This window comes from Theobroma cacao, chromosome 5 (genome assembly GCF_000208745.1).
Source record: "Theobroma cacao cultivar B97-61/B2 chromosome 5, Criollo_cocoa_genome_V2, whole genome shotgun sequence".
NCBI lineage: Eukaryota > Viridiplantae > Streptophyta > Magnoliopsida > Malvales > Malvaceae > Theobroma > Theobroma cacao.
The window spans coordinates 24,789,611-24,812,971 of NC_030854.1; the positions used below are offsets into that span (position 1 = coordinate 24,789,611).

At 33.5% G+C, this 23,361-nt stretch overlaps 2 protein-coding genes across 2 annotated transcripts; both read right to left on the bottom strand.

Annotated features, from left to right (window-relative positions):
- Positions 13,359-16,330, bottom strand: LOC18598817. Its single transcript, XM_007028509.2, has 3 exons — positions 16,143-16,330; positions 13,877-14,154; positions 13,359-13,629 (listed from the first exon to the last, which is right to left on the bottom strand). The coding sequence occupies exons 1-3, from the start codon at positions 16,242-16,244 to the stop codon at positions 13,599-13,601; spliced, it is 411 nt and encodes a 136-aa protein (XP_007028571.2). The 5' UTR covers positions 16,245-16,330; the 3' UTR covers positions 13,359-13,598.
- Positions 21,814-23,013, bottom strand: LOC18598818. Its single transcript, XM_007028510.2, has 3 exons — positions 22,779-23,013; positions 22,116-22,396; positions 21,814-22,012 (listed from the first exon to the last, which is right to left on the bottom strand). The coding sequence occupies exons 1-3, from the start codon at positions 22,866-22,868 to the stop codon at positions 21,979-21,981; spliced, it is 405 nt and encodes a 134-aa protein (XP_007028572.2). The 5' UTR covers positions 22,869-23,013; the 3' UTR covers positions 21,814-21,978.

A 23,361-nucleotide genomic window follows, 5' to 3' on the forward strand; every position in this document is an offset into this window, starting at 1 on the left:
TTTGCGCTGGACTAATAGTGAGTTAACATATGGGCTTCGAAGGTATTTGCTGGCCAAGATCACACGTGCATCTTCCAGCTCAGGTGGAGGTGGAACCTCAGCAAAAGGTCTAATCTCACCATGCGGGGGGGTCTCTACTGGAGTTGGGACAGGAGTAGGATGCGCGAAAGTTGTAGTTCCACTACTCACAGGATGAGGTCCCTCTTCAACCTCAGACGGAGGAGGTGGAGCCTCGGGAGAATGTGTGGGCTAAGAATGCTGGGCTGCCTCTACCGGAGGTGGGATAGGCGCAGGCTGATGTTCAATCGGGCAACTGGGAGGTGAGATTCGACCCTAAACGATCAAAAAAATCAAACACATTAGAAGAGTGTATACATCGTACATGTTATAACTCACGCGATTAATAACACAAAATCTCATACCTCAAAACGATCGATTAGCCGACCGACAATCTGATCTTTCAGCCCTTGCAATGAATGTTGGATATGCTCATGCAGTGACTACGTCTGCATCTGCATCGCCCGCTGGATCTTCAACTGCATTGACTGCTGGATCTCTAACTGCATTGACTACTGGATCTCCAATTGCATTGACTGCTGGATCTTCAATTGCATTGATTGCATCTGCATCGCTCGCTGGATCTCCAACTACATTGACTACTGGATCTCCAACTGCATTGACTTCATCTGCATCTGCATATTTGTTTGCAATGACTAGAGGTCTTTCTTCCATTGTGTCCGCATCTTTTGTAGCTCTCGCTTAATGCTCGTAGTCATCTGCAGACGCAGCGTTCGGTTGCTCGGCTCAGCATGAGGGGCAGCACCTGAAGCAGGAAGAGGGGCAGCAGCAGAAACAAGAGGAGGAGCAGCAGGATAAACACTATGAACAGCTGCAAGAGGAGAATAAGGTGCCTCAGCAGCACTGAAATCAGAATGGACCTCCTCGACTACGATGCATCTCCACTTAATGGCTCATTGTACTGGATTTTTCCCTTTGAGGTTTGTTATTTCCTCCTTTGCTGGGGATCGAATTCTAGGTGACCATTTAATTTCCATAATGGAATGTATTGCTACTTTTCGGAGATATTGACCTCAATGTTCGCTCAGTATGCTGTTAACATCTCTTTTGTTATTGGCTCCAATGTCCTCACTGCCTATAACTACACCAAAACATACATTGCCATTAGGTATAACCCTCGCTACTCTATGACAATAAAAATAAAATTTAATCAGGTCCCAAAAAAATATGGTTTATTTACTCACCTTGCCCTATTTTTCTAAACTTGCAATATTGGCGTGGAACCTTGTAGGCCTCTCGTCACAATGCCATTTAAGCATTCTTGGCCAAACTTTTTCGGACTACCGTTGCCTTTCGAACAAGCTTCTGATTACAGGTATTGCTTTCAACGTCCAAAACTGAACATCAATTGTGTAACATTTTTAGTCAGCTCATAAATTCTTATGCGAAAACAATAATGATAATGATAAACATTAGGTTATGGCAGACTACTTGAAAAACCCATATGAATCCGTATAGGTGGTAGTGCTTCTTATTTGCTTCACTTGCAGTAGGAGGTTTGAAACCCCTCAGTAAGTAATCCACAGTTAGACTCCAAATGTATGTGCCCCATGGGAATGCATTCCACTAGTCGATGTTCTCGACCAGTGAAAACAACCATGGAATGACAGATCATTTGTAGTCTTCACCGAATAAAACGTTGGTCGCGATCAAGACGAGAGCCATCTTGCTCGCGTCTCCCTCTTGCTGAAACTGCCCTCCCTTGAACGTGTCTAAAACTTGTTGGATTTTCACCTCCTTCCCAGGTCCCCAATATCGTAGGTGAATTCCTCTAGGGAGGGCCTCGTAGGGATTGACAATGAAGGTCGGTAGGGGACCAAACTTCAGTCTTGTCACCAGATAGAACTCCCTCTTTGAAAAGCAGGCCTTCGTTTTCCCTATTGCGAACCATAACTCTACCTCCGTGGCGTCAGGTTCGTTGATTCTGCACAACATTAGATTGTGCACAAGACTAGCACAGAATAAACTCTTGTTTGCTTCGACGTCCATCATGTGCCCGAAGCATGTTCTCTTAAATCTTTCTAGCTCGTTCACTTGACACAGCATCTCACGTATCACGTGCAGATGCGACCACTTACAATGGATGTTAATGCCCGCATTGAACCCCCACCGGTGCCTCGGCACACAAATCAAGGACTCCACGTTTTCCTGCTATTCTTGTGCTGGCCATCTGCAACATAAAACAGATAACATTCCCATTTTAGTCATGTCAATACCATCACAAAAAAACTAGAGGAATTTCTGAGAAATAGCCCTCCTCATAAGCTAACTAAAAAAATAACCCTAACAATTTTTTAACTGTTTTTAGACATCCCTGAAATAGAATAATTAATCCAAGTGTGGAGCATGGATTATTAAGTAAATCAACATATACACATTAAAGCATTACAGTTGACCTAAAATAATACAGAATGAACCCATGCAGATAAATTTCATGCAGTTATGACACTCGTGCAATTTCCTACAACAATAGTCACACAATGCCTAATCAATTAGTCATGCAATGACTAACATTAAATCACGCAATGATTTATAAACAAGTCACACAATTCTAAGAACAACTAATCGAATCACGCACACATTAACTGACGCCATGCCTGAACAATATTCACGCAATAACATAGAAATCAGTCACGCAATGACCTATCAATCAGTCACGCTAAGTTAAACCCTTTTTCAATCACGCAACCCCAACGTGACCCCATGCCAAAATCCATTCACGCAAAAGGTGCCAACCACCTAAGCACGCCCTCACTCAAGCAATATCTAAACTATCAACCGAATTCCTAACACATACATATCAACCAGTCACGCATGGTCGGTCACCTTTCCACCCCAACAACACCAACAATACCACCTTCATGTTTATATTCAAAAATTTCAAACAACAAAAATATCAATATGAACGTGCAATATGTATAGGTTTATGCTCAAAAACCTTAACCCTAAACATGAACAATAACCATTCTGTCAAAAACCTCCCCATGGTTCAAAATAAAATAAAAAAATTCATAAAAAAATATTATACATTTCTCAGCCTAATGTCAACTTCCTCACACTACTCAATATGTGAACTACCTTTGTGCGAATAATAACCACTCCAAAAGGCTCCTACCACTGCTAAAATGCTCGGAAGTTGAACTGTCGAGGAATGCTTTTACAGACTTGCTTCTGAGGATATGTACGGTCTCTCGATGAAAATCGAAGAGTTGTGGTCCACATAAAGGACATACTTGACTCGTTAATAGGTTTCGGGTTAAGGCGTGGAGCCTAGCGAATGGGTCGGTTTCATTAAGGACAATTTTATCCAATTTTTTTTTCTCTTAGCTAAAAACAGTTAAAATTATAAGGATGACCATTCTCAAAAACGCCTTATGGTTGAGGCCCATTTAAGAAAATCACTCTATAACAAAATATAAGTTTTTTATTGTCTTTAATTCTATGAAAATAAAATAGAGACAACAAATATGAGATAAAAGGGAGTATATAAAAGTTATTAGCAATGTATTGAAAGTTCCCATACAAGTTCTTGGCAGTTTAAAATCACACGAGAGTTTGACCCTCTCGACTTTAAATGACTTTAATTTTAATCAATTTTGAAGGATTATTTGAGAGAAATTTTTTTTTTTATATAAGTAAAGAAAGACTTCGAGAGTACTAATTTAAAAGTAACATATAATTTTTAAATTTATAAGATAGCTATTCAACCTAAAACTAATTTGCAATAAGTTGAATGACTCTTATAATTATATTTATGTGTCTAGAAACAATTAACCTATTTAGACATGATTAATGTATTTAAATATGAATAATAAGTTATTTTTATGCATTTTAAATATTAATAATTCAATAAATAAGTTTACATGGATTAGATATGTTGAGTAATGTGAGTTAATCTATTAATATAATATTGATTAAACATGTATAAATGTGTCATATAGAATATGAATATTTTCATGGCATAAAAGGGTTGATGTAATTATGAAACAAACACAATTATACAAAACCGACACTTGCTTAATACCATACTATATTCATGTCATATTAGCAAGTTGTGTCTCAAATTACTAAGTCTATAACGTGCCTGGACCAACTGATAATAGGTGATGCGACCTTTATTATATTTATGTGTTTAGGATACCTTCAATTTAAGTGATGTGGGATTTATTTTATCATTATTTTAATACTCCTCCTCATGTGTAGGGATAATGGATCTATCATGTGGCATTAACTTCAAGTTTAGAGAAGATGGGCTTATTGTTTGAGATGGACACCATATGTAGGGGTAACAAACCTATTACAAAAGGGGTAATGAACGGGGCACATCGTTTGCCTTGATACGATATTAAATTCATAGGACAAACATCAAATGTAACACCAATGGACTATAGGTGAAAATATTCTTATTGTATTTATGTGTTAAGGTACTCTTAATTTAATTGATGTGAGATTTATTTTTATCATCACCTTAATGTCCAAGATACCCAATACCCGAATCTTAACTAATGTGAGATTTATATTTATCACTATTTTACTACTCGCCCTCACATCTAATATAAGGGATCTATCACAAAGTGACCTTCATGTGTACGGACGATGCACCTATCTTGCAACATGGACTTCACATATAGGGGTAACAAACTTATCACGGAACGGTCAATGAACAGGAGTAGTGCTTGCTATGATACTATATTAAATTTATTAGACCAAGCACCAACCTAAAAGCAATTGGCCATATAAGCGGAGTGGTTTTTGTCATATTTATGTGATCATGCTATCGTCAACTTAACTTATGTAAGATTCAATTTATCACCACTTTATAGCCTTCGTCGTAAATTGTTTGTCTTGTTTGACGTTTACAAAATTGCAACTCCGCAGATGGGTAGCCAAATAAAAAAATATTTAAATATAAAAAAGAGTATTAAGTACAAAATAATCAAAGTGAAAATAATTTTAAGACATTTAAAAAATATATACAAAATAAATGAGAGAAAAGGGGTGCATCTAAAAAATTATAAAAACATTTGGCATGGCCTTTCTAGTCTTGGTAGGTATTTGAATATGGTATAGCCTGATGACCATACAAAATTCTAAATCAACGGAAATGCTGAAAAGGACATGGATGACATGACGTTGGTCAAATATACTTATGTGTCGCGCGGCAAACTTAAAGAAGAAATGGTGTAATAAAAGCAAAAAATCACGTACAAGTGTATCGGCAGAGAAATTTCCAGTGCAGTGTACTGGATAAACAACATGTCGCCTATTTTGCCCGCCAACCGAGTACATAACAAACAAGAAACAAGGAACACTATATTGACGTACATGTTGGTATAACATAGATTATAAATTACTGTAATATGTTGTGCATACGTAAAACTTATCTCATATTATTTAAGCTAAATGATATGGGAAATCTAAAATTAAAAGAATCGAAATTAAATAAAGGTATGAATTTGGTTTTATAATATAGGTTTTGCCATTATATATTGATGTACATATCAATAATTTTTTTTTAAAAGCATCTATAATGGATTCATTATTAAAATGAGATTTACAAAAAGTTAACCAAAACTCGGTAATAAGGCAAAACAAGATCAGCAGGACACAAGAAATCCCTGTCTTGATTTGTTCTGCGTTTGTACTCAAGATAAACCCACGACTTGGTTGCCATTAGGATCACCCAAAAACACAGATAGCCGACGAACAACCCAACATCAGAAAAATAAGAAACAGCTAAGGATATATCATCCCATAGCAACCAAATTTTACCTATCTTTACAAAGACCTATCCATTGAATTAGAAGTCTCTACGGTGCTCACAAGATTGCCAGAGCCCAAGAGACAGCATCACTCTAACTGAGCGCCCCGCCCCAAAAAACCCTTGAGAAACGTTGCTTCAAAACACGTAGCATCCAGACTTTCATACCTCCCATATAACTCACCGCCAAAAGTGTTTTAATCTTCCCCATCCAATCTTCAAGATCCAAGCAATAATCTGGTTTTGTTGACAACAAAGTCGCCTATGAAAAGATCAGAGTCCTTGCACTGCAATTGAAAGCATGCATGGAGGTGCAATACCAGATGGCCTGCATCTCAAATTGGGATAGTCGGTTTCGCAGACACACTTGATGCAGTTACTGGCAGTAAAAGCATATGAACCCTTTGCAACTATTAAGCTCTCGTTATACCACTTCAAGTTAGCAGATGAACAAGCACTATATATATGGTAGAATTTATTCCAACCCAAAGGCAAGTAAAAACTTAAATTTAAAAAGGATAACTCATCTAAAATCTCATAACAATAGGTACAAAGCCTAAGATATTAACATACACATTACTATCTACCAAAAAAAAAATGTTACAATATACCATATTAAAAAAGTAACTGAGGAGCAAAAAAGGGTTAAGGCAGGTTGTCCGTGACAACCTCTCAAGTCACAATGAAGATCTTGAGTTGGAACGCTAGAGGCGTGGGTCAACCTCTAGCTGTTCACTATTTGAATGAACTGACCGAAAGATATAAACCTAATGTATGTTTATAATGGAGACCAATTAAACAAGCCGAGAATAAAATAGTAGCGAGGAGTTGGGGATTCTCAGAGGTTGAGGCGGTATCAAGTGAAGGGAACAATGGACGTTTACTTTTAATATGATTGTTTAAAAGTCATTACTATGAATGCAAATCTAATCCATTGTTAGGTCTATTACTTCTTTTGGCTTACTTGTTGTTATGGTAATCCTGCGCATCAATGATGAAAAGAAGTCTGGGAAGAAAAGATGGATGCTAATTGGAGATTTCTACCAGGTCCTTTCATTGCAAATCAACCTTTGTTTCAAGAGCAATCAAATTGCGGGCATGAAGAATTTTAGGAATGCATTATTCAATGCAAGCTTATGAACATCCCAACCATTGCCCAACAATTCACATGGACCAACAATAAAGAAGGCATAGATACAACTTGGCAAAAACTTGGAATTGGAAATATATGACCATGCTACACTGCACAATCTTCTATAGTTCAATTTGACCTTGGTTCTTTTCCTCCTTTGTACTGCTCAGGATGCTATTATATCACAATGTACATGTATTTAGCTATCATGAGCAAAATACATGAAAAAATTAGCAAATGTATTGATAATTATAATGAAACCTACATTTTATTATGATAAAATATACATTAACTAAATTATTATATATAAGAGACATACAAAAACATTCGTAGAAGTTAATATAATTGTAATGTAGTATATATATTACTAGTGCTATTCATATTATTATAATAAAATATACATGTGATGCCGCCAATATTTCTTATTTTGTGTCTAAATATAAGATAAACTATCAAATACATCACACATGAGTGGAAAAATTGCAACCATTACACTTAGCCTTCATTTTCTGTTCTCATTACCTCAAACTTTCATTTCGTTCATGTCATTGCACTTATCCGTATTTAAGCACTTTATGGAGATTTTACAAATGTTGCTGACAACTGACGAGCGTGGCCATGCGGTCAATGTCTTAAGGCAGAAGCTACTTTAAAGCATGCTTTCGAGCGATCAAAAGTCCATGTCGTGCGTTGTGGTCCATCAGTTGGAGGTGCCATTTTGGATCATCACGTATCTCAAATCTTTTCATATTTGGTTTCCAAATTGTAATCAAAATTAAATCAGAAGGTTATAAATGTATACAAAATCTTTGGAAAGCTTAGATGGAAATAATCAAGTTAAATACATCTCAAAATCTTTTTTAAAAAGTAAAAATCTTTGAAATAAATTGTAAATATTGATATCTCATTTAAGAGTATAGATGCTTATCAAACAGAACGTTTCTTAAGATATTTAGGATCTAAGTATCAATATTTATGCTATAAGTATCTATACTTGTAACACAGTATATTTTTTAACTTCAAGGTATCGATACCTTTTTTCGAAAGTATCAATACTTGCCAACCCAACATGTGTTCTTGGGCAATTTGATGAGCATGTAATGATACCTCATTCAATGGTATCGATACCTCCTTAAATTTTCAAATTTTAGCTTTAAATCAATTTTTCAGATCCCAAACAGAGTGTGTAACTATTCCATATCCAAAACATAGCAGAAAAGATATTAAAATAAAGGTTACCTCAAACTAATAATCCAAATAGTTATAATTAGCTTTCATCTTTAAAAGCAAAGTCATAAAATCATCCTTTCAAGTCTTAAACATCACTTAACAAAACTTAGACATTTATGGAGCGCTAGCTTAAGAAGAACTAACAGAAACAGAGGATAGGGTTTTGTCCCCATTATCTGAACATACAGGGGGTGTCATAATACCAAGACAGTTCAGTGCATATAGCCATCGACTTTATAACTAAACAAAGGATGGGGTATCGTCCCCATTATGTAGACATAATAGAGGGTGTGATCGCACTAATATAGTTCGTTGCATATAGCCATTGACCTCAAGCAGAACATATCATTGTGCGTAATGGTTAACGTTTATTGTTGCTAACTACAAGTCTTTGACTTAATAGGCTCCACTAAAAACTTATTAAAACATATTTCGTTTAAACTTATTAGAATTGAAAATTCATTGGGTGAAATCATTCACCTATGCAAATGGATACGTTGAGACATGAAATCATTCGATGTCATCAACTCAGACTAATTTACTAAAAACAGAGTATCCCTATACTAAGATCGTTTCAAAATATCGTTCAACATAAACTTCGAAATCAGAACATTCTTAAAATTCATAGACAAACTTTAGATTTTTGAGATATAAAATATTTAAGATGCTTGTTTCCTATGCGCAAAACTAAATACATAATAAACATATTTACATAATATAAACATATACTTTATCAAACGTATTTAAACACCAAAAACATCGTCAAATCTTTTTCCATAATCCAAGCTTTATCGAAATCAGAATTTAATGCAAATTTATAGACAAGGCATTAATTATATCAAAATAATTAAATACATCATATCTATTCACTTAATTTAAGAGTGTCGTTCTCTTCGCGCTTTCAACATTGAAACTCTATCAATCCAAGTTCCTAAATCCTCCAACATAACTTATCAATGTATAGTCAACATCAACATCTTCTCATATTTTCATCAATTTCGTAATAACCTATTTATTCCTTCAAAAATTTCTTCAATTGCTTTATAACGTAAAATCGGTGTCTAAATCCTAGTCTAACTTTGGATTACAGTGCAACTAATTAGAGTTCTTTTGTAATCTTACCTTTGTGAGCATGAGAGAATCAAAACCACCTAAAACCTATAGCTTTAGAGAGAGTAATGGATTTTCAAAAATTTATTGAATTTGGAAATTAAAACTTGAAATTAGATGTTTAAGGTGTTAAAATCTTACCTTTAGGATGATTAAAAACAAAAATCTAAGCTCCAAGCTAAGCTTGTTTGGTGAGAAAATGAGTTAGAAGTTGAGAGAAAGAGAGACAAGAGAAAACAGAGGCTTAGAGAGTAGAAAGAGAGTAAAAGACGTCTAGGGGTTTTTTTTTGAAGGGTTTAGGAAATTAAAAAACTTGTGAAAAACGATTTTTCCTTTAGTTTTTTTGAAATCCGAGGCATAGGTATTGATACCTTAGGTTTAGGTATCAATAGTTTTCCTTTTCTGGACAAATGTATCAATATTCACAAAATAAGTATTGATACTTGTTCTTCAAGAGTTCATTCTAGGGTATTAAAATATTTTTGAAAAGGCCGTTTTACTTTTATTTTTTTAAATCTGAGGCATAGGTTTCGATACCTTGGGTATAAATATCAATACTTTTCCCTTTCTAGACAAATGTATCAATAATCACAAAATAAGTATCGATACTTGTTCATCAAGAGTTCTTTTTGGGTTTCAAGTATCAATATCTCATTCAAAGGTATCGATAGTTATAGCACAGAACGTAATTTATGTTTGAAACAAGGCCAATTGACCTTCTCTAAGTCTTATATTTCAAATAGGCTTAGTGATTTTATAAAACATGCATTTTTTAGACTATAAAAATTCAGAATTTCAAACAAAAAACATTAAATCTATAGCTCACCAAGCTAAGTTCCATTTCTACCCTTAATTCAAGATTGAGGTTTCACAAATTAATAATCCATAAATTCATCAAAACTATTATCCAAATATTGTTAGGTCATTTGATGCATGAATATACAGAATTGGGTTAGGTAAAATATCAAACCCACAAAGTTATAATGAAATTATACTTTTTTATTAGTTTTAAATGCCTTTTAGTGCTGTCATGAAGAAAGAATGAGGCGGAAAAGGATAAAGTGGTAATAGCCAAGGCAAGGTTGATGGTGTCACTAAGGGATGCCCAAGACCTATGAGGATTGGTGGAATCATGAGGAATGATCAAGGGGAAATGAAAGTCACATTTTCCAAACCCATAGGAAGTTTATATTCCACTTTGGCAGCGAGGGAGGCATTGATGATTTTTTTCAACACCGAAAGGAGGCAGGATTACTCGCTAATTATTGAAAGTGATTCAAGCAAATCTGAAGTGTTTACAAATTTTCTGATACAACACCTTGGAGATTGAGACAATGGTTGACTCAAATTAGGCGACTAAAATAGAACTTGGTGAATTGGGAGATCATATATGTTTTTAGAGAAGCCAACCAAAGGGTTGACAATCTTCCGAAAGAAAGAGTTCACCTTCATAACAAGATGCTATGAATGTACTTGTTGTAGAAACAGATCACTCATCAAAAGATAACCCACTGCACCATCATGAAGAAAAGCATATAGCAGCACTACAACTACAATTCATGTGTGCTAAAAATTTACACAAAATCACTTCTACAGATTTGTACAAATAGCATCCCTGAATCATAGTTCACATGTGCAGAAAAATTAGCACAAAATTACCTTTGTACTGTTAGAAAAACTTTCCATATAAAATAGACCATTTACTTTGTAAAAGTAGAGAGCTTGTTTACATCAAAACATAAGAGAGAAAGTAACAAATCTTACATTGCACTTCTTATCTTCTCTTCTTTTGTTGAGTTTTTCTACACAGTATTAGAGCTTATAAGGACAAATTGGTAGTCCTAATTTTCTACCTCCTTTGTCAGATTTAGTTGTAGAAGTAACCTGCTTCTCATTCTCTTTCTACTATCACCTTCCTCTACCCTTTTCTTTTTTCTTCTAAAATTTCACTCCTCTTTATTCTGATCTCTATCTTCTCCTTCGTAATTTCAAAATCCAATCATTAAAATCTAGCCTATAATTTCTTCTACGATGTCATTTGGCACTATTGTTCCCCTAAAATTTAATTCATCCATATCTTTTATTCTCTCTTATTAGCATTGCCCATTCCTATTCTTCTTCAAGTCTATTCCTTCTTTCCATTGACTTTCTTAAGTGCTCTTCTTTTTGCTATTAAACTTTTTCAAATTTTAGTCTTATAAAATTCGTCAAGTTTCTTTCTTTCTTCTATTAAAATTATTCAAGTATTTTTTCTATTTAATTTCATCAAATATTTTTCTTCCTTCTATTAAACTTCTTCAAGTCTTTTGCTTCCTTCAATTTTATTTTTTAAAAAATCTTTTTATTTTCTTCCATCTACCTCACATAAAACTATCTTTCAAAGTTTCATCTATCTTCTTCTTCTTCTTTTTCTTTTTTCTCTTATTAATTAAATGACATCATCAAATATCCATATCCTTCAACTCTCGATGTTGGTAATTTTGTCTCAATCCGTCTCAATCAGATTAATTTTCTCATTTGGAAAACCCAAATCATGGGATTAACTTAAAGATAAGATATGTTAAGATTTATTGATGGCAAAGGGACGATGGCATGTAGTAGATAGATGTACCAGAGTTATCAACAAAGGTATCATCATCTTCTTCTGTTGTTGGTCCTTGAGATTTTTAACTTAATTGCTATTGATTGGGTATTCTATCTCCCTTATCAAATAGCAATCAAGTTGGAAATCTCAATTTCAAGAGAGAATCTCAAGGGCTAGCCATAGAAGAAGATGATGATGATGATGATGATGATGACACCTCTATTGAAATCTTGGATAACATGCCACCAAGTAAGAACATAAGGAAAAAATCACCATTACTAGTTCATGATTGAAGATGATTGGGTATTTTTTCCAACCATCCTGCAACCATATCTCAACATTAGTATTAGGATATTTATGAGGTGTGTGACACAAGCGCTGTTGAAGCACACTTAGGGGAGCTTATAGCAGAAGCTCTTAAAACTAAATACAAAACAGTTATGACACTTTTGGATTCGCAGAATGAAATAAATGAGGAATAGAATCATATTATGTGAGAATAAAATAGTATAGAAATAGTTATTAGTTTGATACATGGAATGAAATTACCATTACGGTATTATTTAAATGTTTGGTTGGTAAAAATAGTTTTGGAACAACAAAAGAACAAGTGATAAAAAGATAAATTACCCTTTAATATAATCTATGTTTTTTCAATTAAAATATTTATTTTTTTATAATTTATTAAAAATATTAATAAATTTTTAAATAAAACTTTAATATAATTTTCTATTTTATTTATTTTATTTTTTAAATATTAATTAATAATTTAATTTAATTATTTAATTTGAAATATATAAATAAAAATTAAAAAATTTTTATTTTAAATTCATTTTGATTTTTTCTTTTATTCTTGATCCGTCGACAACCGAAGATGTTGTCGATGCATTAAGAATGCTGATCTGGCACTCCTTATGACCTGATCTAGTCGCTAAAGTGTTAGATCAATGCTTCTTATGATCGAATCTGGCTGTAAAGCACCAGATCAATGCTTCTGATAGTACAATCTAGTTGTGGAGCACTTGCAGCGCTTTTGTGGCTAGATCTGATAATGGACATCAGATCCGATACTTCCTTGATCAGATTTGGCTATGAAGCGCCATATCCATTGCTTTCTTAGTCAAATCTAATCGTGGAACGCCAGATTGACATTTCCCACAACCACATGCAGCAGTGGAGGCCCTAGTCCTGTCATCGCCCTTTTCCATCCTCCATTGTCCTCGGGTGGTGCAGGAAATTTAAAGAGGGAAAGAGTGAGGCACATAAGTAGAGAGAAATAAAAAGAGGAAAATAAATAGATTTTGTCTTATACAAGATAATAATTTATAAAATTGATTAAGGACATTTATATTCAAACAACTTTTTTATCCTATTCCACTACCCAGGGGGGATCTTGGCTTTTCTGACCTCTCAAGGAATGATCATTTAGTGAACAAAACAACATTATAAAAAGAGATTAGGAATAGGGGGAATGGTCATTCCATCCCCCGATTAAACATGCCATAAGTAAATTTGTATTAAGCTTCTCGAATTTATAAATGTTAAACAAACCGACTAGTTAAGAAAGCAAAGTGCAGTAGATAAATAAAATAAAGCAAAGTGCACAAGTTGTAATGGAATGTTCATTCTCCAAAGCAACCCAAATCAATGAAACAGCAAACTTAAACTCAAGCACAGAAAAGATTAATCCACCAAAGCTCTCGCTACTGATTGTTTGGTTTTGCCACCAATTCACTGCAATGAGAGAGAGAGAGAGAGAGAAACATCGTTAACTAAGAAATTGGAATAAAAGAAGTAACTTGTTCTTTTTTCTTTCATCCTTACATTACAAATGCCAAACGTAATAGGAGATTTAGCTGCTTAATGTTTTTGCTTTATTGATTAGCCATCTTATCTTGGGGAAAAAAAATTTTGACAAGCTATGTTGATTTGCTTAAATGTATAAAGGAAAAAAAAGGGTAAAAGTATGATAAAACATTACCGAAGAAGTTGAGTGAGGCTTGCAGCTTTGTTGAAATCATTACTTTCTCGTGCTCTTAAGATTTGAAACATTAGACCAAGACGGAGTCGCGTGTTGAGACTTTGCTTAATTATAAGGTCAGTCTCCGTACGCAGTTGCTCACATTCATGATGAATGGCCTCAAACTTTTCTCTAACTTCCCTTTGTCCCCTTTTTATAATTTCCTGCTCCTTTCTTATCTCATTCGTCTCCACTTTTAGTCGTCTCATACTCGCATTTAATCTTTTCAATTTTTTTCTCTGAAAATCAAATGGTCTCATAGAAATCAGTGTTAATAAGAAAGATGTGGTGTTGAACATATCTAAATAGGGCCAGAGCTAGTTAATTTTTAATAATAGGGCCAAAGATAAAGGAAAATAAGGGGTAAAAATTTTTAAAACTAAAATTTTGAACTTAACAAATAATCAAAAGATTTATAATAGATAATAATTTTATATAATATGTAAATGAAAAGGAATGGAAAAAGAAATATTTACAGTAGTCTTTTAAAAAAATTGTACTTGACAATTTTTTATATTCAAATTTATCAATTATTGACTATGTACTAAAAAAGTTAACAATGTTTTTTTCAATATAAATAACTAAATTATCTGAAAAAAATTCATCATTTAGTTTGTTCCGAAATCTTATTTTCACAATTTTTATTGTTAAAATGACTAACTTTGTAATTACTGTAAAAACCGGAAGAGTCAAAATATAACAAATTAATCTATCAATCAATAATAATTTCTTGACTTTCCTATTTTACTAATCTCTTGCACAATTAGTATTCTCATAATAATGATAGGAATTCATATTTTAAATATATAATATATAAAATATTTTAAAAATTTTGAAGATTAAATATTTTCCTTATCTATTCTCATACTAATTGTATTAATTAATGTTTTAAATGTATAAAACATAAAAAATTTTAAAATTTTTTAAGTTAAATATTTTCCTTTTCTATTATGATATGAATTAATGTTACTTTTCAAAAAAAAAGTAGTAGGAATTAATGTTTTAAATATATAATATATAAAATATTTTAAAAATTCTGGGGGGGCCATGGCCCCTCCATGACAACACAACCCGCCGGCCCTATCCAATTCAGTGTTGACTCATCAACCATGTTGCATTATCTTATTTTTCTTTAATTTACTCATAATTATATAAATTCTTAATTTAAAAGTTTCCCTTCCTTCCCCCTTCTTTTTTCTTCTCTCTGCTGTTTCTTATTTCCTATATACACCTACATACATACATCTCTCTTTCTCTGAAGCAATATCTATGTCAATGAGCCTGTACTTGTTGGCCGCTCCCCTTCTTCCCCCCCCTTTTTTTTTCCTTTTCTTCTTTCTACTCTCTGTTATTCTAACAGACAGATGCTATCTCTCTCTCACAAACAGACAGAGAGAGAAGCTTCCCTCTTTCTACTCAGTTTATTTGTCGCGTCTCTACCAGCAGCGTGTGCTATATAAATATCGCTACTTTATTTCGTTTTTCTATTTGTAAAAAGAAGATTTTAATTCAGTTTTTCAATAATAAATATATACTTCTGAGTACAATAACACCCTTTCACCTCTAGCCGAGCTCTCCTATTTATCTATCTATTTCTTTTTGCTTTGCTATGCCTCTTCCTTGGTTGTATACATGCTAGCGTTGGAAAGCCTCACTGACTGCAAATTCTCCCTCTCTAAAAGTTTTCCAGTTAAAATAACTTAGCACCTAGGTTGACACATGTGTGTGTATATATATAAATATAAATCTATCAACTGCATGAATAAAAAGATTCTACTAACAATAAAATCTACACATATAGAAGTTTGAGGACAAATTATTATAAATTGCTTCTTCGTAATCATGCATAACATTTTACTTTGTACTGAACTACGTAAATCACAATGTTTCAACAAATTATGACATTATTTTTTTTGCTCATATTTGATTATCTTTATGACGATGTACTTGTTATGATTTTGATTTGTTAGAGTTGGTTGTTCCAATAATATGTCATGCTCTTTATTAACGAAAATTAAGAAAAGAATGTTATCAGTTGCATTTTTTCATGAACAGAAAAATTTCATGAAAAGGGTTGAATAACACAATGTTTTTCGAGAGATATATATATAGATATAGTTTTTCCTTCAAAAAATGCATAGCATTTGAGAAAACGACATTCATATATGGCACTGGTAATAAGGAAAAGGAGTCTACGCATAAAAAAGGCAAAGGGAAATATATATACCCGAAGCTTCTTATTCCTCTGCGACGATTTCATTGCTGTGGCGATGCAACGATGTTTGCTTGGACTATGCAGGCTTTTCATGGCAACATAAAAGGACTTCATTTTTTTTTTTATCGTAAACTCCGTTGGATGTACAAAGTGCTCAATATAGTCTTCAACTTCCTCCTGCACTATGGAATTAAGAGTTTTCACTTTAAATAGAGAACTTCCGTGTATGAGTATCCTTCACGGACCGATATTGCAGACTCTGACCGGCAATTGAATGATTGTTTGTTTTGCTTACTTTCCAGCTGCACAACTTTGAAAGCATCTCTCGTTCTGGTATCGTTCGATAGTCGGCAGTACATCGTTCGAACTCGACAGCACTGATGGACAATACTTTATTTTCAAGTATTGAAGTTTCTTTATCACTTTAGAGAAACAAAAAGACATAAATTAATGCACCTTTCGACTTTCTATTTAGTCAATTTCAAAGAAATGAAATGGATCTTGCTTTTACAATGCATGCTGCCTTTGGAATTCATTTTGTTTGAATTCATACTTTAATAACAATTTGTTTGGTTAATACTTTTGTCTCAAATGTTTGCTCACCTTAACATGACAAATAGTTATTAGATAAACTCAAATGGAGGGTCAACTAATTTATGGGCCAAGTAATTAATTTAGAAATATGGTATTACAGTCAAATAAATAAATTGTTACTACCTCAGGTGAGACACAAGTATTGATGTGAATAGTATTTTTTTTAATTTTAAAGATATAGAATTTCGAAATCAAATATTCAAGTGCGTTAATCATCTTATACATATAAAGTACATTCGGCTAAGATTGTCATATGGAAAAAAAAGTACATTTGGCTAGGATTTTCATATGGAAAAACAGCTGGTTATCACGATTATATATACTCATAGTGGACACTCGAATCCAGCATTGTCCATGACAGCGAATTAGTTATGTTAGGCACGAAACATGCCCACCGAATATGTCCACCGACTTGCATAAAATAAGCATGTTCCAATTCCCAACGGCTCATTAACTCGACCAATGGTTTCTTTGTTATGTCCTTACTCTTTGCATTGTTTTTGTTTTTGATGAATGAGAATTTTATTCATATTAACAAAGTAGGGGTAAAGCCTGCTATCAAAGAATACATCCAACAAAAAGAATTCAGTCAAAACATATAGACCAACTATATATACTGAACAGAAGATAAAAACAAAAAGAAAATACAATTATTTGGAAAGGATATCTTCACTTAGATTATTAGCTTCTGCACAGAACCTTGTTTCTTGCCGAGAAGCTGTTGATACTTCATCAAATTATGTCAGCAGTAGATGTGTAGTGAATGCTTCCGAAACCTACTAAGGCGTAGCTTTTGTTAACATCGTTTGTTGAGTCAATTCTATGATTTGTGATATGCAAGTTATTTATTTTCCTTAACACCCACGTTTAAGTTGTGGAAATTATCTTGTAGGTTTTTGGAAAAACAGCAAGAAAAATACTTCTTAATCCTCCATTTTTGTTCTTACTATTTATCTCTCTTTATGTGACAAATCTTCATTGATTTAATTTTAAATATTGTATTTATTTATAAGTTAACTAACTTTTGAATTATCTGATGAAATTTTGTCATATCAAGAGAGATAAAAAAGAGGGACAAATGTGCAGGATCAACATTATTTTTTGGATAAATCATTTCAAGACTAATAAATTTGATATAAGTTTTATAATTCTCATTATTTTTTGGTGCGGTCTCGTGGAGGAAGAATGCCATCATATTCTACTTCATTGCCGCTTTTCTTAAGAAGTTTGGTGCTACGTGTTTGAATGGTGGGGATTTCAATGAATGCTATCGATGTCTATCTCATGGATGATTAAATACTGTGAGGATCTTGTATCAGAAGGTCTTTTATTTAGGAGATGGATGACAGTAGTAGGTGCCACATTTTGGTCCCTATGATTTGTTAGAAATAACTTGACTTTTACTGCCAAGAAGTGGGAGAAGGATGCAGTGGTTTTCATGATTAAAAAGAGGACAAAATTCTAGATTAATGTCATTAAGACAGAAGGGGTAGATGAGATAGCTTGGTGGTCTACTGAAGAACCTAGAAGAAGAGTGGAATGGATTCCTTAGAGATGTAGAATTGAAATTCAATGCTGATGGCACAGCAAGCAAGAAGATAGCTAAGGCCAGCGGGGTGTGTAGGGGTTTTTAGAGATAATAAGGGTATTATAATAGGTCTTTTCTTTGTTCTTTTAGGAGAGCTTGAGTCTAAACATGCTGAAGTTTATACTATAAAATATTCATTATAGTTTTTTGCTTCTTTTTCATGGTATAGTTTGAAATCTTTAGTGATGGAATAAGATTTCTCTGTGGAAGGTATTTTATTAAATTAACAAGTCACATGCATATTGGAGATGTCACCTTAATTTAGACAAATCTATAGGGAGGCAGGAGGCTGACTTTGCGCCGATTCTTTGACAAAAATGGGAGTTGATCAACCTACCACGTTTAATGCCTGCTAGTGATGGAGTTCCAACATTTTCAAAGGGGGAGAGTGCCGCTTTTTGTTGCTATATTTGTTCCCTCACGAGAGGAGTTGCTATATTTACTGTTATTTGATTGTTGTTGATCAGTTTTCCATTCTGTGATGATTGCCCATGGCTGCCTGACTTTTATTTCGAGGCTGTCCACCACCTTTTGTGAGCCATTGTTAGGAAGAGTGAGCTACTGACTCCATCTTTCACAAGGAATGAGCTTATAGCATTTTTTATTCCTTAGTGTAGGGTTGTATATATCCTCTTCTTTTTGTCCCTGTGAATATTTTGGGAGGGATTAAAAAAAAAACTTCCACAATTCTCAAACGAAATATGTGCTCATTTTAGATTATAGTGGAAAGACAAGTCATAATGAACGTATTCACAACGTGAATTCAATTCTATACTTAACGTGCAATTCCAGGTATTTAATGGAGGTATTGTAGTTCGACTTTGTTTTATATTTATTTCATTTTATTTTTAAAATTTGAGAAGAATACTAGATTTCTAATACAACCACGTCGCTATAAAACGATTAGAACATAAAATTTACTAAGACGAATAGGTATTGGTTTATGTGAGTCTGCCTCATGAGGTGCTTCCGAAATTATGAAATGACAGGTAACGTGGAGACCTCGTGATCCGTGATTTGATGGACGACGAATACAAGTCCATCCCAATATGACCTCTGTTTGAAGTGAATGCGCAATTACAGCATGGTGTGTTTGTCATGTGAAGGTCAATCACGGATAACCTTGTGGATTCATTGTTAATCGTCTTAAATGGAAAAACAAATGCTCTGAGCTTGTCCAGCAATATCCCCGTGTATGACCAACTACCTTTACTTGAAAACCGGGGCTTATTTCTTTTGCAATTTCTTTACCTTTTCTCTCGCACGTTATTCCTTAAGTCAATCATCTGGTAGGATTAACGTTTTTAACCTTACCTATCCTAGGAATTTCTAAGATTAATTATTAGACTTGTTAGTACCAACTTTTCTAGAAATCCAAGACTGAGATAACAATAGTCTGATCAACAGATCAATGATGTTTACAATACTGGAACTCTCAATGTAAATGTTACATAGTTGGTTCTCATCTTTCAAAGACTAATAATAAGATAATCCATACATCAAGGATTTAATGACGGTTGCAGATGCATTTTCTTCCACCTCGTGTTTATCGTAGTCCTTTTGGTCATTGTGATCGTGATATTTTTTTTCCCAATTTTACAAAACTTATTATAAAATGTAGTATTATAATTATATAAACTGATCTTCTTTAATGATATTTAAAGTAGTTTATGATGCTCTTTGTTCATTATTTATATGATAAAAGGAATTACTCACAATTGTTTTGACATTATTGTAATTAAACTATTCATATTAAGTAATTGAAAATTTTTTGGTACATTAATTAATTTAGCATTTTTCTTGCAAATTATTTTCAGTTTATTATATAATGGATGACATTTTCAATTGTTAGTTAGTTATGCAGGAATGATACTAAAATAAAACTAATCTAATAGCAAGAAAAAATTTAAATGCCAAAAGAAAAAAGGGTCAATTAAAATCCAAATACAAAATCACTGATTAATAAATAATAAAATAACTATATTAAACATTAACATTAATTATTTTCTCATCTAAATTATAAAAAAAAATCCTCTAAAATTCCATCAAACGTTTCCTTCCAGAAATTTCTCTATCTAAATCATATAAAGAAATTCCAAAATTTTTTCAATTTTAGCTAACAACATTTTTTCCTCTAAACTTTCCTCCAAATTTTAAGCTAAAAACAAAAGGAAACATTTTGATTGGTTCCACAGAACCCCATCCCCACCAAGCCTCCCGACATCAACATATATCTATCGGAAGTCCTAACTTTTCTTGCAGAAATGTGTTTTAAAAAAATGTAGTTTTAAGCTTATTGTTACGACATACTTTGAATAATTTTTTCTTGATCTTAATTGAGATTTATATTTACTAATTTTTGAGTGAGTTATTTTAGCACCAAAATGAAAAAAAAAAAAGTTTTGATTTATATTCTGGACAGACAAAACGGTGGTAACGACTATAGAGTCCCGTTATCACTATTTCATAATTGGCTTTTTTACATACGTGATTTTTTAGTGACAAAGTGCGGACGTAAGGAAAAAGCAACGACGACACCGCTACACAGTTGCTATTTGGTTCCTGGGATCACACTAAGATATTATCTCATGGCTATAGAGAAGGAATCAAGACCCCCTTCCTTTTGATGTTTGTTTGTTTATGTTTTTCATTAAACTGTCGGTTTGGTATTGTTTAAACAATGTCTGTTATAAAAGAGAAAATGACATGACCGAAAGTAGCCAACATGGAGGGGCGGTGTAAAGTGTTATACAACTTTTCCATCCCAAATGTTTGGTTTTAGGTTTCTCTCTTTGGACATGCTTCTGAGGACTGCGGCATACATAGAATATATATTTTCTTTCCTCTTACATCTAGTCAATTGGGCGCAAATGGTGGATGTGATACATTCGGCATTGGGCAGATCTTCTTTAAATCGGCTTAATTTTGGTCTTTGGATATGGAGATTTTTGTTGGCTAGCTGCATGCATGCTAATATCGTTATGTTGTTTATTTTTCTTACCTAGTTACGAGGGAATACTTACCCCATAAGTTTGAGACTACTTATAGGGAAAGGAAACTCTAGCCATCTTTTTCCTTGGATAATTCCTACTACGATTAATCTTTTTCCTTTTGAAGCTGGAAGCCCTTTTGAAAATCGTGCGACTGCTGTTATGACTGAGCCAACAATTTCTGCTCAAATCGTGCTTAAGATTCGTAGTGGATACAACATGGTACGGACAAGGCGACCAACAATTTCATAAAAGTTAAGGCACGACAAAGAAAAATATTCAATATAGATGTAAAGTTTGGTACTTTTCATTCATACAATAATATTCCATTTCTTTCTTATCATTCAAAATTCAATCAACACACAAACATACGTGAAAATATACCAAAAAGGGTAAGGTACAAATGCTGCAACGGCGAGGCCATGCATGGAACTATGATCATAATAAAATATTAATATTTTTTTTTATGATGGTNAATAAATTATTAATTTATTTTTTTTATGTATTGTTTTTTTTTTTTTACTTCGCAAATGGTTTAATAGAACAGGAGAAGTCGCCATTGATTTTTTATTTTTCAAACAGGAAACCAATTGCAAGCGACGCCAAGGAGTTGATTGTATGTCGGTCGCCACGTAGAAAGCAGCTTGCCTGAACTGAAGCACCGTAGCTAAAGCCATTACTTTTCCTTGCTCTGTTTTGCTATGACTTCACTGCAATAATAATAATAATAATAAATAAAACAACTACTGCTAAATGAAGCTTGAGTTAAAACTACATATTCTTTCCTTATAAGTATTTGAATTAGCAACGAACCGGAGAATCTGAGTAAGGCCAGCAGCTTTGGTGAAATCATTCGTCTCTCGTGCTTTTAGGATTTGAAACATAAGACAAAGTCGAAGCTGGGTGTTGAGGCTTTGTTGTGTTATGAATTCAGTCTCTCTTCGGAGTTGCTCACATTCAACCTCAATCATATCAAATTTTTCTTTGACTTCCCTTTGCTTCTTTCTTATGCTTTCTTGTTCCTTACTAATCTCCTTCATCTCCACTTTCAGCATTTTCATTCTCCTGCCTAAATTTTCCCTGGCTCTTCTTGTCTAGGTACAAAATTAAATTGTACATCCATAATCCATATTAGAAAACAAGTTATATTAAAGTATAAAAGATTTTAAATTCAGATCCTACTTTCCCTAAGATAGGTCCTCCTACCAAGCTACTAAGGCAATGACAAAGCCCAATTTCCCAACAAATTATTTAAGTCCACTTAGTTGAAGCAGCTTCGACTATATATATATATATAGACCAACATAAGTGATTAACATAAGCAGTTCCGACCATATAAGGCAAATGGATTAATAATCCTATATAAATTAATGAAAAGTTATTGCGTAAAAATGACAAAAAGAAATGCATTTTAATTACTGACAGAAGATGAACAGATTACTCAACGATGATAAATGGAACGTTGAAAATGTATACCAAATGGTTTCTTTGGGATAATGTACATCTTTTGGACATTAACAGCAGAGATAATTTCCTCATGTCATGCGTTTTCCGACGACTCTGCATCCCGGCCGACCTGTTAGCAAATCGTAGTAATCTTATAACCTGAAAGCTTGCCCTGATTCGGATGATCTTCTGGGTACATTTCCCCTCAGCCCCATGCAAAAATTTATATTAAGCTTGGTGCATGACTATCAAGGAAAAAACATAAACTTAGTCCAAACGAAAGAATCAAAGAAGAAATATTAATCCTACAACCAATGTTTGAACAAACCAGAATTAGAGTCAATCGAGAGAAGTCGCTTGGGTCCTGCCGATTGTCTGAACTCAACACAAGTCTATCGCGCGATTTTTTTTGGTTCGTCCGACTGTTCCTTAGACTTAGTCTTTTCTTTTTACTCTTTCAAATAATAGTTATTAATAATACTTAGACCCTTGTTAAGTAATTCATTTTGTTAATCATTAATTAGAGATAGTTATACGTCCCCGGTAAATATCAACCGTGCAAAACAAACTGCTGCCTGTTGATACGAGTGGACTGCTAAATTTTTTATAGCCA

What these genes read in the sequence shown, in the direction of transcription:
- LOC18598818 (XM_007028510.2), bottom strand. Translation starts at nt 22,868, where the DNA reads ATGCAGAGTCGTCGGAAAACGCATGACATGAGGAAATTATCTCTGCTG. An exon ending in TATCCCAAAGAAACCATTTG is followed by an intron (nt 22,397 to 22,778) that starts GTATACATTTTC and finishes TTTTGTACCTAG; the next exon opens with ACAAGAAGAGCCAGGGAAAA. An exon ending in GGCCTTACTCAGATTCTCCG is followed by an intron (nt 22,013 to 22,115) that starts GTTCGTTGCTAA and finishes TTATTATTGCAG; the next exon opens with TGAAGTCATAGCAAAACAGA.
- LOC18598817 (XM_007028509.2), bottom strand. Translation starts at nt 16,244, where the DNA reads ATGAAGTCCTTTTATGTTGCCATGAAAAGCCTGCATAGTCCAAGCAAA. An exon ending in AGAGGAATAAGAAGCTTCGG is followed by an intron (nt 14,155 to 16,142) that starts GTATATATATTT and finishes TTTGATTTTCAG; the next exon opens with AGAAAAAAATTGAAAAGATT. An exon ending in AGCCTCACTCAACTTCTTCG is followed by an intron (nt 13,630 to 13,876) that starts GTAATGTTTTAT and finishes CTCTCATTGCAG; the next exon opens with TGAATTGGTGGCAAAACCAA.